General features: G+C 42.4%; 1 protein-coding gene across 3 annotated transcripts in view; it reads right to left on the bottom strand.

Annotated features, from left to right (window-relative positions):
• Nucleotides 1-2,501: 2,501 nt before the first annotated feature.
• LOC121581826 (FSD1-like protein) overlaps nucleotides 2,502-16,676 on the bottom strand; it is a 66,442-nt gene continuing 52,267 nt past the window's right edge. Inside the window, exons 10-14 of one of the 3 annotated variants that reach the window (XM_041897188.1) lie at nucleotides 16,571-16,603; nucleotides 12,072-12,166; nucleotides 6,535-6,786; nucleotides 5,662-5,750; nucleotides 2,502-2,761 (exon numbers count right to left, since the gene is read on the bottom strand). In XM_041897188.1, the coding sequence (XP_041753122.1) occupies nucleotides 2,639-2,761; nucleotides 5,662-5,750; nucleotides 6,535-6,786; nucleotides 12,072-12,166; nucleotides 16,571-16,603 (592 nt within the window). In that variant the 3' untranslated portion in view covers nucleotides 2,502-2,638. Of the gene's footprint in view, nucleotides 2,762-5,661; nucleotides 5,751-6,534; nucleotides 6,787-12,071; nucleotides 12,170-16,570; nucleotides 16,604-16,676 lie in introns of all 3 variants that reach the window. The other 2 variants (XM_041897186.1, XM_041897187.1) reach the window with 2 other exon arrangements.

Genomic DNA, 16,676 nt, shown 5'->3' with positions numbered 1-16,676 from the left:
CACGGGATAGTATTCACGGGATAGTATTCACGGGATAGTATTCACGGGATAGTATTCACGGGATAGTATTCACGGCATAGTATTCACGGGATAGTATTCACGGGATAGTATTCACGGGATAGTATTCACGGGATAGTATTCACGGGATAGTATTCACGGGATAGTATTCACGGCATAGTATTCACGGCATAGTATTCACGGCACATTGTATATATCTGACTGTTACTAGGATAGTATTCACGGCACATTGTATATATCTGACTGTTACTAGGATAGTAAGAAACAAGACCAAATGCAAAAATAAGCCAACACATTGACATTTTAGTCATTTAGCAGAAGCTCTTATCCAGAGCGACTTACAGTTAGTGAGTACATACATATTTGTATTTATTTTTCATACTGGCCCCCCCGCGGGAATCAAACCCACAACCCTGGCGTTGCAAACACCATGCTCTACCAACATCCCTGCCGGCCATTCCCCTCCCCTACCCTGGACGACGCTGGGCCAATTGTGCGCCGCCCCATGGGTCTCCCGGTCACGGCCGGCTACGACAGAGCCTGGATTCTAACCTTAGACCACTGCGCCACTGTTAGTTAAATAAAATATGTAATAGTAAACGATAATGTTCAACATATCTTTCGTTTTGGATCAAGTTAGCTAGTAGCTAGCTAGCTGACAGCAAAGGTGTCAGCTAGAGATGACGTGCCGGAGCTTGCAGGGATTTGTAGTCTTTGATGCTAATTAGCATTTTCTCAGCCGAGAGTAAATCGAGCCGAATATATTGATAAAAGTCACCTTGTCCTAATGAGATTTACACGGTTATCAAAACGTCACGCCAGGGTAAGCCCACACAAAACACAACCCTTATTTTAAGTGTTTCTAAAATCCCTTATTAGGAAAAATGAATGGTGAAAACAACTATTGGAATAATTTCTGTGTTTGACCGCTAGGTTTTATGGGTATTATGACAAGTCCACTCTGGGGCTCCATTGGTTTCAATGGATGTAAGAATATATGATAACAGGTCACACTAGAATAGCATTAGCCTACCGTCTGTGGAATACATTTAAAATAGATAGCTCAATGCATTTCAAAATGTTGGTAAGCGAAAACAGAGAAACAGAGAAATTCTTCACTTTTTAAAATTCAATCAACCTGCCTCAATACTATAGATTTAGGGGTCAATTATTTATAATTTAGGGTATAAAGATACAACACTTTGCTAAGGGGGTGAAAACAGTTTATTTGGTGTTCAACAAAGAGGAGGAGATATCTAAAGAGTCAAATATCAAACAAATATTTATGTAAAGTGTGAATGTTACTCAAAATGTTGGCCCACTTGAAGACAACAGGAGAGATATCATTCTCCCTTCAGGGCCCAACACAGAACAGAACAGAACAGAACAGCACAGCAGCATGGAAAATATGGTAGAAAATGAAATAACCAAACATTGGAAAAAGAGTTTAACCAGTATACATGATGTAGACATGAAAACGATGGGTCAGTTATTTTTTAATGAATGAATCCATCTGGCTCAATAATCCAGGTCATTGTGACATCTTCAGCATTCAGACCACTGAGAACTAAATGATGTCAAGTGAAATAATTATTTTAAAACAAAAAATCAAAAATGTAGTAATGTATGATGAAAGATGTCTTCTTGTCTGCAGTGGGAAGAGATGCTGCCCGCTTGGTGGTTTTCTGGAATTATTGCAAAGATATTGTCCAGACACCAGGTGGCAGAAGACACAGTATCCCATTTACATTTCCCCTCACTAAAAACAATCTTTGGTGGTGGTTTTGACACCATTTATTTGACAGACTCCTTCCAACTAACGACGACCATATGTATCATCATAATTATGAATGTCTATATATCACCCTTTTCCAACCTAATTTAAGACCTGCCATTCCTGAGCAACATCACGACATGCTTTAAACATACAGTAGTAGGTAACTGGGGAGAACAAGGGAGAAAAAAGTGCACTGGTCTATTCCCTGATTAAACGTCTAGCATTCCAGATACAGAATGAGAATCCTATGGGTGTTCCATCCCCTAAGAGACCTGGAACATGGTTATGAGGGTTCCCCTAACCCCTACCCTAATGCTGCAGCTGGGATATTGTTGTGCACCTAGGGGCTACATCTTGATTCCTTTAAGTGTCCGTAGCTGCTTGGTTAAACTCGGAGGAGTGAAGGCGAGGCTGGTTTTGAGAGAGAGAGGAGCCAGACAGAGAAAAATGCTCAGTGTTTCTCATGCTTCGTAGTGCGGCTGCGTTGGGCGGCTCGGGTTGACTGACAGATCAAGAACAGGAAGGGGTTGTACTTGCACAGGAAGCAGGAAGTCAGAACAGGAGCGAGTTCAGTTAGTCATTGGTTGTGTCTGAAATGGCCCCCTATTCCTTATATAGTGCACTAGAGGGCAAGGGCTGTTCAACTCTGACCCTACGAGGTCCGGAGACGGCTGGTTTTCTGTTCTACCTGATAATTAATTGCACCCACCTGGTGTCCCAGGTCTAAATCAGTCCCTGATTAGAGGGGAACAATGAAACAACGCAGTGGAACTGGCTTGGAGCCCCGGAGTTGAGTTCCAGGGACATAGGGAATAAGGTGAGGTTTCAGACAGTGAGTGTGGGCTACTGGGCCATGCTGTTGAGGCTGCTGTTGGATCCTCCCAGGCCGTTCTCGGTCTTCTGGAAACTCTTGACTGCACTGGGGACCTGCATCCCTGTACTGAGGCTCAGTCCACCACACCATACCTGGAACAACACAACACATGAATACAACACCTCTACCATAGTCCACTACACCATACCTGTAGATAACAAAACACACATTAACAACTTGCAATACGGCTGTGAAATGTGCCGAATGATGGCACGCCTTACATAGCTACAGTGGGGGAAAAAAGTATTTAGTCAGCCACCAATTGTGCAAGATCTCCCACTTAAAAAGATGAGAGAGGCCTGTAATTTTCATCATAGGTACACGTCAACTATGACAGACAAATAGAGATTTTTTTTCTCCAGAAAATCACATTGTAGGATTTTTTATGAATTTATTTGCAAATTATGGTGGAAAATAAGTATTTGGTCACCTACAAACAAGCAAGATTTCTGGCTCTCACAGACTTGTAACTTCTTCTTTAAGAGGCTCCTCTGTCCTCCACTCGTTACCTGTATTAATGGCACCTGTTTGAACTTGTTATCAGTATAAAAGACACCTGTCCACAACCTCAAACAGTCACACTCCAAACTCCACTATGGCCAAGACCAAAGAGCTGTCAAAGGACACCAGAAACAAAATTGTAGACCTGCACCAGGCTGGGAAGACTGAATCTGCAATAGGTAAGCAGCTTGGTTTGAAGAAATCAACTGTGGGAGCAATTATTAAGAAATGGAAGACATACAAGACCACTGACAATCTCCCTCGATCTGCGGCTCCACGCAAGATCTCACCCCGTGGGGTCAAAATGATCACAAGAACGGTGAGCAAAAATCCCAGAACCACACGGGGGGACCTAGTGAATGACCTGCAGAGAGCTGGGACCAAAGTAACAAAGCCTACCATCAGTAACACACTACGCCGCCAGGGACTAAAATCCTGCAGTGCCAGAAGTGTACCCCTGCTTAAGCCAGTACATGTCCAGGCCCGTCTGAAGTTTGCTAGAGTGCATTTGGATGATCCAGAAGAGGATTGGGAGAATGTCATATGGTCAGATGAAACCAAAATAGAACTTTTTGGTAAAAACTCAACTCGTCGTGTTTGGAGGACAAAGAATGCTGAGTTGCATCCAAAGAACACCATACCTACTGTGAAGCATGGGGGTGGAAACATCATGCTTTTGGGCTGTTTTTCTGCAAAGGGACCAGGACGACTGATCCGTGTAAAGGAAAGAATGAATGGGGCCATGTATCATGAGATTTTGAGTGAAAACCTCCTTCCATCAGCAAGGGCATTGCAGATAAAACGTGGCTGGGTCTTTCAGCATGACAATGATCCCAAACACACCGCCCGGGCAACGAAGGAGTGGCTTCGTAAGAAGCATTTCAAGGTCCTGGAGTGGCCTAGCCAGTCTCCAGATCTCAACCCCATAGAAAATCTTTGGAGGGAGTTGAAAGTCCTTGTTGCCCAGCGACAGCCCCAAAACATCACTGCTCTAGAGGAGATCTGCATGGAGGAATGGCCCAAAATACCAGCAACAGTGTGTGAAAACCTTGTGAAGACTTACAGAAAACGTTTGACCTGTGTCATTGCCAACAAAGGGTATATAACAAAGTATTGAGAAACTTTTGTTATTGACCAAATACTTATTTTCCACCATAATTTGCAAATAAATTCATAAAAAATCCTACAATGTGATTTTCTGGATTATTTTTTCTCATTTTGTCTGTCATAGTTGACGTGTACCTATGATGAAAATTACAGGCCTCTCTCATCTTTTTAAGTGGGAGAACTTGCACAATTGGTGGCTGACTAAATACTTTTTTCCCCCACTGTATGTGTTGTTCATGGCAGTTGGACTGTTCTGAGGCCATTAACTATCATTACAGACTCACAGGCATATCTTCTCTTATTTTGTACCAGTATTCCTCACTCTTGGTAGACCAAGGAAGACAATTTTCGGATCACTGAAAATGTATTGGTTTTAGCTGGTTCAATATAGTGTACACACACCCAGTAGATTTCACAGATACAGGGTGTATATGGATAATATCTGGACCTGTGGTCTGGGGCTGAGCTAGCCTGTGACCTATGGACCTGTGGTCTGGGGCTGAGCTAGCCTGTGACCTATGGACCTGTGGTCTGGGACTGAGCTAGCCTGTGACCTATGGACCTGTGGTCTGGGACTGAGCTAGCCTGTGACCTATGGACCTGTGGTCTGGGACTGAGCTAGCCTGTGACCTATGGACCTGTGGTCTGGGACTGAGCTAGCCTGTGACCTATGGACCTGTGGTCTGGGACTGAGCTAGCCTGTGACCTATAGACCTGTGGTCTGGGACTGACTGAGCTCTAAACACATCAAGCAAATAACATCCAAGGCCTCCTGGGGTGATTAAAGGAGAATATGGCAACATATTTGCATTGTCACTGGACAGATCATTGAAAGTAAAGCCCTGTTTTACCCTGCTGCTAAACTGAGTTTGTCTGGGTGTATAACATTGATCTTCTTTGACCAATGTCCACTTGTGAATGAAATGTGCTACCAATAGTCATGAAACATTTCACATTTATATATGAGTAATTTAGCAGACGCTCTTATCCAGAGAGACCATTTAGCAGACGCTCTTATCCAGAGAGACCATTTAGCAGACGCTCTTATCCAGAAAGACCATTTAGCAGACGCTCTTATCCAGAGCGACTTCCAGTTAGTGCATTCATCCTAAGATAGCTAGGTGGGACAACCACATATCACAGTCATAGTCAGATCATTTCTTCCCGACAAAGTAGCTGTCAGAAAAGTCGGTGCTAGTTAGAAGTACGAGTGTTAGTTCATGAAAGAAACGTTTATTTTTTATTTTTTTTATATTGTTTTTTTTACAATACAAGTTCTCTGGTGTTATCTGGGTCTTGATGACAGGCATGCGGTGTAAAGTACAGGGATGAGGGAGTGGTAGTTAGACAAAATAATATCAACCATAATACAGACAAAACATACCATGAAGGCTGGTACAACAGGTTGGCTAAACTTAGCCTTGAACGTGTGGATCAACTGCTTGGTTTCAGCGTTGTAGAAGGACACTTGTCCTGAGGAAGAACAAGAGAAAAACAAACAGAATTCAGGCCCAAGCAAACTATTGCATCCACTTCACTTGTTGAAGCACAGAGAGAGAAGGATGAGAAGTGTCTCCTGATAATAATAATAATAAGCCATTTTAGCAGACGCTTTTAACCAAAGCGACTTACAGTCGTGTGCATACATTTTTACGTATGGGTGGTCCCGGGGATCGAACCCACTACCCTGGCGTTAAAAGCGCCATGCTCTACCAATTGAGATATTCTGATACTCAGAGGAGAACAGCCTAGTTTGTAATCACTTCCTGGGGAAGAGAGATGGCTGAAATCCAATATGGCCGTATCCGATGGCCTATGTCACCGTCACCTGAGGGATATGGTATTCCACCCTGACTGGCTGTAAAACACACCACTACATGTACAGTAGAACAATGAGGCCCAACTTGTTCTCAGTTGGTGAAATTGTCAGTACAATATATCACAGGTATAGCTGCATAAAATGTATGGATCAACAACAGGATTTTAATACCTGCCAGGTGTTGAAATCCATTGAACCACAGCTCCTATCAAACCTGGGTTCAAACTTCAAATACTATTTGACATTTTTTTGGGAATACTTTAGCTGTGCTTGACTGAGCTTTCCTGCCGAAACGGAACCAATAAAATAGTCCCAAAAGTGTAAACACCACCTATCTGCCACCTCAGACAGGCTAAAGCAAAGGCTCAAAGTATCTGAAATATTTCAAATAATATTTGAACCCAGGTCTGGGTTCCTATGTCTCTAACATCAACCCACCTGAGTCCAGGTCACAGAAGACTCCGATGCGGTCAGGTACGGCGCCGTCCAGACTCTTGGCCTTGTTGTTGTGCTTGGCGGAGAAGGAGGTCTGCAGCCAGGTGTTGATGTGGATACACCATGTGGTGTTGGTCTTTCCCAGCTGGTCGAACTTCCCCAGGTTCCTGTAGGAGACCCCGACGCTGTACGACTTACAGTCTTTAAGAGCTTTCACCTCCCAGTAGTGTTGACCACAGTCCATACTGGTATCACCTGGGAGCGGTGGACAGACATGAAGGCTTATCAATCCCTTGACAGACAGAGCAAACACACATAAATACACAACTGGTATCACCTGGGAGCGGTGGACAGACATGGAGGCTTATCAATCCCTTGACAGACAGAGCAAACACACATAAATACACAACTGGTGTCACCTGGTGGCTGGATACTGTGGTATTATGATTTCATACATAATACCTGGGTGGGGACTGGAGAGGACAGACAGGACATCTTATTAATCACTACACAGACTTCTGGTGTGCCTTGGGAGTGGATATTATATTATGATATAATAATGTTATACCTGGGTGTGGAGGACAGGAAACCTTATCAATCCCTTGGGAGAGAACAAACACTGACACCCAAAACATCATAATACACGAAAACCCTGTTGAACATGTTTACCTAGCACTGTGTCCTCTGTTATGAATCCTCTGACAGAGCAGTGAGAACACAGCACGCCACTAACGACTACCCTTCGTGGGTAGAGACTTCTGACAGAACACAGCACGCCACTAACGACTACCCTTCGTGGGTAGAGACTTCTGACAGAACACAGCACGCCACTAACGACTACCCTTCGTGGGTAGAGACTTCTGACAGAACACAGCACGCCACTAACGACTACCCTTCGTGGGTAGTGACTTCTGACAGAACACAGCACGCCACTAACGACTACCCTTTGTGGGTAGAGACTTCTGACAGAACACAGCACGCCACTAACGACTACCCTTTGTGGGTAGAGACTTCTGACAGAACACAGCACGCCACTAATTCTTACATAGGTGTTCCTTTTGTCCAGGTGGGAAAGGGCAGTGTGGAGTGCAGTAGAGATTGCGTCATCTGTGGATCTGTTGGGGCGGAATGCTAATTGGAGTGGGTCTAGGGTTTCTGGTATGATGGTGTTGATGTGAGCCATGACCAGCCTTTCAAAGCACTTCATGGCTACAGACGTGAGTGCTATAAGGTTGGCAGGGTTTACCTACCTAGCACAGTGATGTGTTAACGTTGTGTTTACCTAGCACAGTGATGTGTTAACGTTGTGTTTACCTACCTAGCACAGTGATGTGTTAACGTTGTGTTTACCTAGCACAGTAATGTGTTAACGTTGTGTTTACCTACCTAGCACAGTGATGTGTTAACGTTATGTTTACCTAGCACAGTGATGTGTTAACGTTGTGTTTACCTACCTAGCACAGTGATGTGTTAACGTTGTGTTTACCTACCTAGCACAGTGATGTGTTAACATTGTGTTTACCTAGCACAGTAATGTGTTAACGTGTTTACCTAGCACAGTGATGTGTTAACGTTGTGTTTACCTACCTAGCACAGTGATGTGTTAACGTTGTGTTTACCTACCTAGCACAGTGATGTGTTAACGTTGTGTTTACCTACCTAGCACAGTGATGTGTTAACGTTGTGTTTACCTAGCACAGTGATGTGTTAACGTTGTGTTTACCTACCTAGCACAGTGATGTGTTAACGTTGTGTTTACCTACCTAGCACAGTGATGTGTTAACATTGTGTTTACCTAGCACAGTAATGTGTTAACGTTGTGTTTACCTACCTAGCACAGTGATGTGTTAACGTTGTGTTTACCTAGCACAGTGATGTGTTAACGTTGTGTTTACCTACCTAGCACAGTGATGTGTTAACGTTGTGTTTACCTAGCACAGTGATGTGTTAACGTTGCGTTTACCTAGCACAGTGATGTGTTAACGTTGTGTTTACCTACCTAGCACAGTGATGTGTTAACGTTGCGTTTACCTAGCACAGTGATGTGTTAACGTTGCGTTTACCTAGCACAGTGATGTGTTAACGTTGTGTTTACCTACCTAGCACAGTGATGTGTTAACGTTGTGTTTACCTAGCACAGTGATGTGTTAACGTTGTGTTTACCTACCTAGCACAGTGATGTGTTAACGTTGCGTTTACCTAGCACAGTGATGTGTTAACGTTGTGTTTACCTACCTAGCACAGTGATGTGTTAACGTTGTGTTTACCTACCTAGCACAGTGATGTGTTAACGTTGTGTTTACCTAGCACAGTGATGTGTTAACGTTGTGTTTACCTAGCACAGTGATGTGTTAACGTTGCGTTTACCTAGCACAGTGATGTGTTAACATTGTGTTTACCTAGCACAGTGATGTGTTAACGTTGTGTTTACCTACCTAGCACAGTGATGTGTTAACGTTGTGTTTACCTACCTAGCACAGTGATGTGTTAACGTTGTGTTTACCTACCTAGCACAGTGATGTGTTAACGTTGTGTTTACCTACCTAGCACAGTGATGTGTTAACGTTGTGTTTACCTAGCACAGTGATGTGTTAACGTTGTGTTTACCTACCTAGCACAGTGATGTGTTAACGTTGTGTTTACCTACCTAGCACAGTGATGTGTTAACGTTGTGTTTACCTACCTAGCACAGTGATGTGTTAACGTTGTGTTTACCTACCTAGCACAGTGATGTGTTAACGTTGTGTTTACCTACCTAGCACAGTGATGTGTTAACGTTGTGTTTACCTACCTGCACAGTGATGTGTTAACGTTGTGTTTACCTAGCACAGTGATGTGTTAACGTTGTGTTTACCTACCTAGCACAGTGATGTGTTAACGTTGTGTTTACCTACCTAGCACAGTGATGTGTTAACGTTGTGTTTACCTACCTAGCACAGTGATGTGTTAACGTTGTGTTTACCTACCTAGCACAGTGATGTGTTAACGTTGTGTTTACCTACCTAGCACAGTGATGTGTTAACGTTGTGTTTACCTACCTAGCACAGTGATGTGTTAACGTTGTGTTTACCTACCTAGCACAGTGATGTGTTAACGTTGTGTTTACCTACCTAGCACAGTGATGTGTTAACGTTGTTTACCTAGCACAGTGATGTGTTAACGTTGTGTTTACCTACCTAGCACAGTGATGTGTTAACGTTGTGTTTACCTACCTAGCACAGTGATGTGTTAACGTTGTTTACCTAGCACAGTGATGTGTTAACGTTGTTTTTACCTACCTAGCACAGTGATGTGTTAACGTTGTGTTTACCTACCTAGCACAGTGATGTGTTAACGTTGTGTTTACCTACCTAGCACAGTGATGTGTTAACGTTGTGTTTACCTAGCACAGTGATGTGTTAACGTTGTGTTTACCTAGCACAGTGATGTGTTAACGTTGTGTTTACCTAGCACAGTGATGTGTTAACGTTGTGTTTACCTACCTAGCACAGTGATGTGTTAACGTTGTGTTTACCTACCTAGCACAGTGATGTGTTAACGTTGTGTTTACCTACCTAGCACAGTGATGTGTTAACGTTGTGTTTACCTACCGCACAGTGATGTGTTAACGTTGTGTTTACCTAGCACAGTGATGTGTTAACGTTGTGTTTACCTAGCACAGTGATGTGTTAACGTTGTGTTTACCTACCTAGCACAGTGATGTGTTAACGGTGTGTTTACCTACCTAGCACAGTGATGTGTTAACGTTGTGTTTACCTACCTAGCACAGTGATGTGTTAACGTTGTGTTTACCTACCTAGCACAGTGATGTGTTAACGTTGTGTTTACCTACCTAGCACAGTGATGTGTTAACGTTGTGTTTACCTAGCACAGTGATGTGTTAACGTTGTGTTTACCTAGCACAGTGATGTGTTAACGTTGTGTTTACCTACCTAGCACAGTGATGTGTTAACGTTGTGTTTACCTACCTAGCACAGTGATGTGTTAACGTTGTTTACCTAGCACAGTGATGTGTTAACGTTGTGTTTACCTACCTAGCACAGTGATGTGTTAACGTTGTGTTTACCTACCTAGCACAGTGATGTGTTAACGTTGTGTTTACCTAGCACAGTGATGTGTTAACGTTGTGTTTACCTAGCACAGTGATGTGTTAACGTTGTGTTTACCTACCTAGCACAGTGATGTGTTAACGTTGTGTTTACCTACCTAGCACAGTGATGTGTTAACGTTGTTTACCTAGCACAGTGATGTGTTAACGTTGTGTTTACCTACCAGCACAGTGATGTGTTAACGTTGTGTTTACCTACCTAGCACAGTGATGTGTTAACGTTGTGTTTACCTAGCACAGTGATGTGTTAACGTTGTGTTTACCTAGCACAGTGATGTGTTAACGTTGTGTTTACCTACCTAGCACAGTGATGTGTTAACGTTGTGTTTACCTACCTAGCACAGTGATGTGTTAACGTTGTTTACCTAGCACAGTGATGTGTTAACGTTGTGTTTACCTACCTAGCACAGTGATGTGTTAACGTTGTGTTTACCTACCTAGCACAGTGATGTGTTAACGTTGTTTACCTAGCCCAGTGATGTGTTAACGTTGTGTTTACCTACCTAGCACAGTGATGTGTTAACGTTGTGTTTACCTAGCACAGTGATGTGTTAACGTTGTGTTTACCTAGCACAGTGATGTGTTAACGTTGTGTTTACCTAGCACAGTGATGTGTTAACGTTGTGTTTACCTACCTAGCACAGTGATGTGTTAACGTTGTGTTTACCTACCTAGCACAGTGATGTGTTAACGTTGTGTTTACCTAGCACAGTGATGTGTTAACGTTGTGTTTACCTAGCACAGTGATGTGTTAACGTTGTGTTTACCTACCTAGCACAGTGATGTGTTAACGTTGTGTTTACCTACCTAGCACAGTGATGTGTTAACGTTGTGTTTACCTACCTAGCACAGTGATGTGTTAACGTTGTGTTTACCTACCTAGCACAGTGATGTGTTAACGTTGTTTACCTAGCACAGTGATGTGTTAACGTTGTGTTTACCTACCTAGCACAGTAATGTGTTAACGTTGTGTTTACCTAGCACAGTGATGTGTTAACGTTGTGTTTACCTACCTAGCACAGTGATGTGTTAACGTTGTGTTTACCTACCTAGCACAGTGATGTATTAACATTGTGTTTACCTACCTAGCACAGTGATGTGTTAACGTTGTGTTTACATTTACATTACATTTACATTTTTACATTTTAGTCATTTAGCAGACGCTCTTATCCAGAGCGACTTACAGGAGCAATTAGGGTTAAGTGCCTTGCTCAAGGGCACAGCGACAGATTTTCCACCTAGTCGGCTCGGGGATTAGAACCAGCGACCTCTCGGTTAATGGCACAACGCTCTTAACCACTAAGCTACCTGCCGCCCCTTTACGTTGTGTTTACCTACCTAGCACAGTGTATAACTCTCCTGTGAAGCTGTCTCTGCTACATTACTTTGTGTGTGTGTGTGTGTGTGTGTGTGTGTGCGCGCGCACGTTTACCTAGCACGGTGTAGGACTCTCCAGTGAACCTGTCTCTGCCTCCTCTGATGGCAGGCGACCGAGTCGTCAACGTTCTCTTGGGAGACGGAGTTCCACTTCTACAACCGAGAGGAAGGAAGGAAGGGCAGAACATTCTAAAGATTAGCATCGCAACACACTGACATTCTAAAGATTAGCATCGCAACACACTAACATTCTAAAGATTAGCATCGCAACACACTGACATTCTAAAGATTAGCATCGCAACACACTAACATTCTAAAGATTAGCATCGCAACACACTAACATTCTAAAGATTAGCATCGCAACACACTAACATTCTAAAGATTAGCATCGCAACACACTGACATTCTAAAGATTAGCATCGCAACACACTGACATTCTAAAGATTAGCATCGCAACACACTGACATTCTAAAGATTAGCATCGCAACACACTGACATTCTAAAGATTAGCATCGCAACACACTGACATTCTAAAGATTAGCATCGCAACACACTGACATTCTAAAGATTAGCATCGCAACACACTAACATTCTAAAGATTAGCATCGCAACACACTGACATTCTAAAGATTAGCATCGCAACACACTGACATTCTAAAGATTAGCATCGCAACACACTGACATTCTAAAGATTAGCATCGCAACAGACAAGACAGTAGAGTGAAGAAGGATGCTGTGGAGAAGCCCATTTCCTTTCAGCTAGGTATCCAGCTCCAAGGACCAATTTATCTGAAAGAAGATGGAGTTTTCCACAGATGTCATTGGTAAACTATGAAGATAAACAACAACCCGTGCAGTATGAAACATACGGATGAAGACGCTCTTTTATACGCACTTCAACAGTTTATCAGATTGCAAACAAACTCAAGCTTTTAGTGGTGTAAGACACAAGCAAACAGGGTGGAAGAGGAAATGAGAGATGAGATGAGAACTGGTAACAAACAGACCAATGGAAATGAGAACTGGTAACAAACAGACCAATGGAAATGAGATGAGATGAGAACTGGTAACAAACAGACCAATGGAAATGAGATGAGAACTGGTAACAAACAGACCAATGGAAATGAGATGAGATGAGAACTGGTAACAAACAGACCAATGGAAATGAGATGAGATGAGAACTGGTAACAAACAGACCAATGGAAATGAGATGAGATGAGAACTGGTAACAAACAGACCAATGGAAATGAGATGAGATGAGAACTGGTAACAAACAGACCAATGGAAATGAGATGAGATGAGAACTGGTAACAAACAGACCAATCTGAGATGTTATTGGACTAGACAGGATCTAGGTGTAAGGGACTATTTTAAGGTTGAAATTGAGAGGTGGAAGGATACTCCTGGACAAGTTAGGAACATAGCTGTGACATGGCCGATATGGATACATCCTCTACAGGCAAATACATCAGATATAAGACTTCTCAGGTGGTGATTGAAACACTAATCAGGTTTCCATCCAACGTCTTTAAGCATGTTGTGTGGCCTCCCACTACGACTGGGGAAAGGATGCAGTTTATTAGGCTACAGATCAAATAAGTTCTGATGAACGTTTCAAGTTTTTATTGTCATGTGCACCAGTACAGTGAAATGCCTTTCTTGCTCTTCCCCAACACTGCAGTCTCAATAGCAGTGGCAGGGTGGTGATGAGCTTGATGCTCCTTTCAATAAATATCGACGCTCTTATTCTGGTGACATGATGATCGATGCTTGGCTGCCGTTTGACAAATACAAATAATCTTGCTATTTTGTCCATAACAATCCCGTCATGTAGGCTCTACGTGCGCTCCAGCCAACAGCTCGCAGATACACAGTGAGGGTCGGCTAGCCCAGAGTTTCCCAAACTCAGTCCTTACATGTAATTGCATTGCTGGACTTTTTGAAACTTCATGTATTTGTATTGTTTTAAAAATGTACAAATAAAAAGGAAATGTATGGTTTAATTATTTCTCATGTTTATTTGTTTTAGCTGTTAGTGATAATTCCCTAAGTGTTAATACATTGGTGTTTAGATCCTTAAGTCTTTATAGATGTGTTATGAATGACCGAAGGGGTCTGAATTCAAACTAAGTATTACAGGACACACTACATAAAGTGTCAATGAAGGTTCTCTCATGATCCACAGGTTACTGTAGGGTGTGAGAAGTATTTCAATGGGTTGATGCACAGTTTGTGTTTGTGTGTGTGTGTGTGTGTGTGTGTGTGTGTGTGTGTGTGTGTGTGTGTGTGTGTCAAAACCAAGATGATTTAGAGTAGTCCAACCTGAGACTACCTCACCAGGTATTCCTCTTCTGTTCCCATGGAGACCAGGGCGTGATTACCACCTGTTAGAAATGGTGCCAACATGTTGTGGCTGATCTTTCAGCGGGGCAGTGGGTGAATGTGTCAAAGACCTGAATGGGTCCAGCACCGCGCGGTATGACTGGTTATATTGTTGTGTTTGTGTACTGAAGAACATGTAACTTGATTCCAGAAGAAAGCCACTTTCAATGTATTTAGGTTGGGGGCTTTCATCAAGGTAAGTGTTTCTTGGCGTAACGTCGTCCCCAGGCTATTGAACACACAGCACATATAACCCCGGGAGATCAACCGTTCAAAGTTGGCCTTAAATGGGAGTGACCATAGAATTCTATAGGAGTGACCTTACTGAGTAAAGTATTTGTCCTCGTCACTACTTAACACAGTCAAAAAGTCACAATTATTGCTGAACCCTGCCCAATTCCACAAGTTATCTTCATAAAATGTGATTTTAAACCTAACTAATGAAGGCCAAGGTTGATGCGTTGGTCCACCAGACCTTCCGGAAGTGTCTGGGAACGAGATTAGGTGTCACGTGACTAACATGACATCACTTTAGAGCGTATGCCATAGTGGGTTATGCCGCATTTATGAACCCTTTATAAAGCATGACATATGGTTATAGATGCTTTGTAACACATTTATGTAGTGCTTATGAAGGCTTTATGAAGGCATTATGAAGGCTTTATGAAGTCTTTATAAGCTGAACGTAATTTAAAGCGGGACTTATTTTTCTAGTTTTTTTTTCTGAGAAAGCATTGTGATCATGGTTGTGATTGTTGTTGTAATCATGGTTGTGATTGTTGTTGTGATTGTTGTTGTGATCATAGTTGTGATCATTTTGTTTTTGTGAACATGATATGGAACTAATGAAAAACATGTATATTACAGATAGTACACTAGAACTGTTACTCACCAAAACCATTCGTTGCAATCAGGGAAAATGGGTAAAAACAAGCAGTGAAAATGGGTAAAAACAAAATCAATTCTGTGCTATTAACTATACATTGATTCTGTAACAGAGATTGGTCAGCTGAAGGTAGAGGTTCATTTGATTTCTTTAGAAGGAGAGTGAGAAATAAGGGGGTTTTAGAAACAGAAACAGAGTTAGGATGTAATCTACAGATGGAGCTTCTTTCAGGACAGAATAAGATTTAATCATTTTCTTTGTTTGTGGACGGCAACCATGTCCAGTTTAACCAAATCAAATGTGCAATTATTTGGCCTAAATCAATAGTTGGTAAAGAGCTCTCCATCTGTAGGTGACTAGTGAAGTCAGTCACACACAGATGCTCAATATCAAGTCATTTTCAGGAGGTTAATTCTCACAGACCTCAACGAGCAAAAATAGACTTTGCTGAAAATATCTGTAAACTGTTCACACAAAAACCTGGAAGGGACTTGATGAATAAAACATATCTAAGCGTTTGTTTGCTGGAGCGTACGAACACGACCACAAGCGGTCTCTACCTAATACAATTCCACAGGTTTCAGGTAGCCTAATGCTACATTTAAGTAGCCTAATGCTACATTCAAGTAACCTAATGCTACATTCAGGAAGCCTAATTCTACATTAAAGTCACATAATGCTACATTCAGGTAGCCGAATGCTACATGCAGGTAGCCTAATGCTACATGCAGGTAGCCTAATGCTACATGCAGGTAGCCTAATGCTACATGCAGGTAGCCTAATGCTACATTCAAGTAGCCTAATGCTACATTCAGGTAGACTAATGCTACATTCAAGTAGCCTAATGCTACATTCAGGTAGCCTAATGCCACAGGTTAAAGGTAGCCTAATGCTACATTCAGGTAGCCTACTGCTACATTCAGGTAGCCTAATGCTACAGGTTAAAGGTAGCCTAATGCTACAGGTTAAAGGTAGCCTAATGCTACAGGTTAAAGGTAGCCTAATGCTACATTCAGGTAGCCTACTGCTACATTCAGGTAGCCTAATGCCACAGGTTAAAGGTAGCCTAATGCTACATTCAGGTAGCCTACTGCCACAGGTTAAAGGTAGCCTAATGCTACATTCAGGTAGCCTAATGCTACAGGTTAAAGGTAGCCTAATGCTACATTCAGGTAGCCTAATGCTACAGGTTAAAGGTAGCCTAATGCTACATTCAGGTAGCCTAATGCCACAGGTTAAAGGTAGCCTAATGCTACATTCTACAGCTTAAAGTCACACATGGTCACCTTGACATGTTCTTCAGATTGGTAAAATGAGCACTGTTGACGACCACAAAGAAACAATAAAAGCAACTGGTTAAAATAAAGACATTATGTGGGTGTCATGGTGAAG

The sequence above is a fragment of the Coregonus clupeaformis genome, chromosome 15 (assembly GCF_020615455.1).
Source record: "Coregonus clupeaformis isolate EN_2021a chromosome 15, ASM2061545v1, whole genome shotgun sequence".
NCBI classification, from domain to species: Eukaryota; Metazoa; Chordata; class Actinopteri; order Salmoniformes; family Salmonidae; genus Coregonus; species Coregonus clupeaformis.
This window is presented reverse-complemented; position numbering and strand designations above follow the sequence as displayed.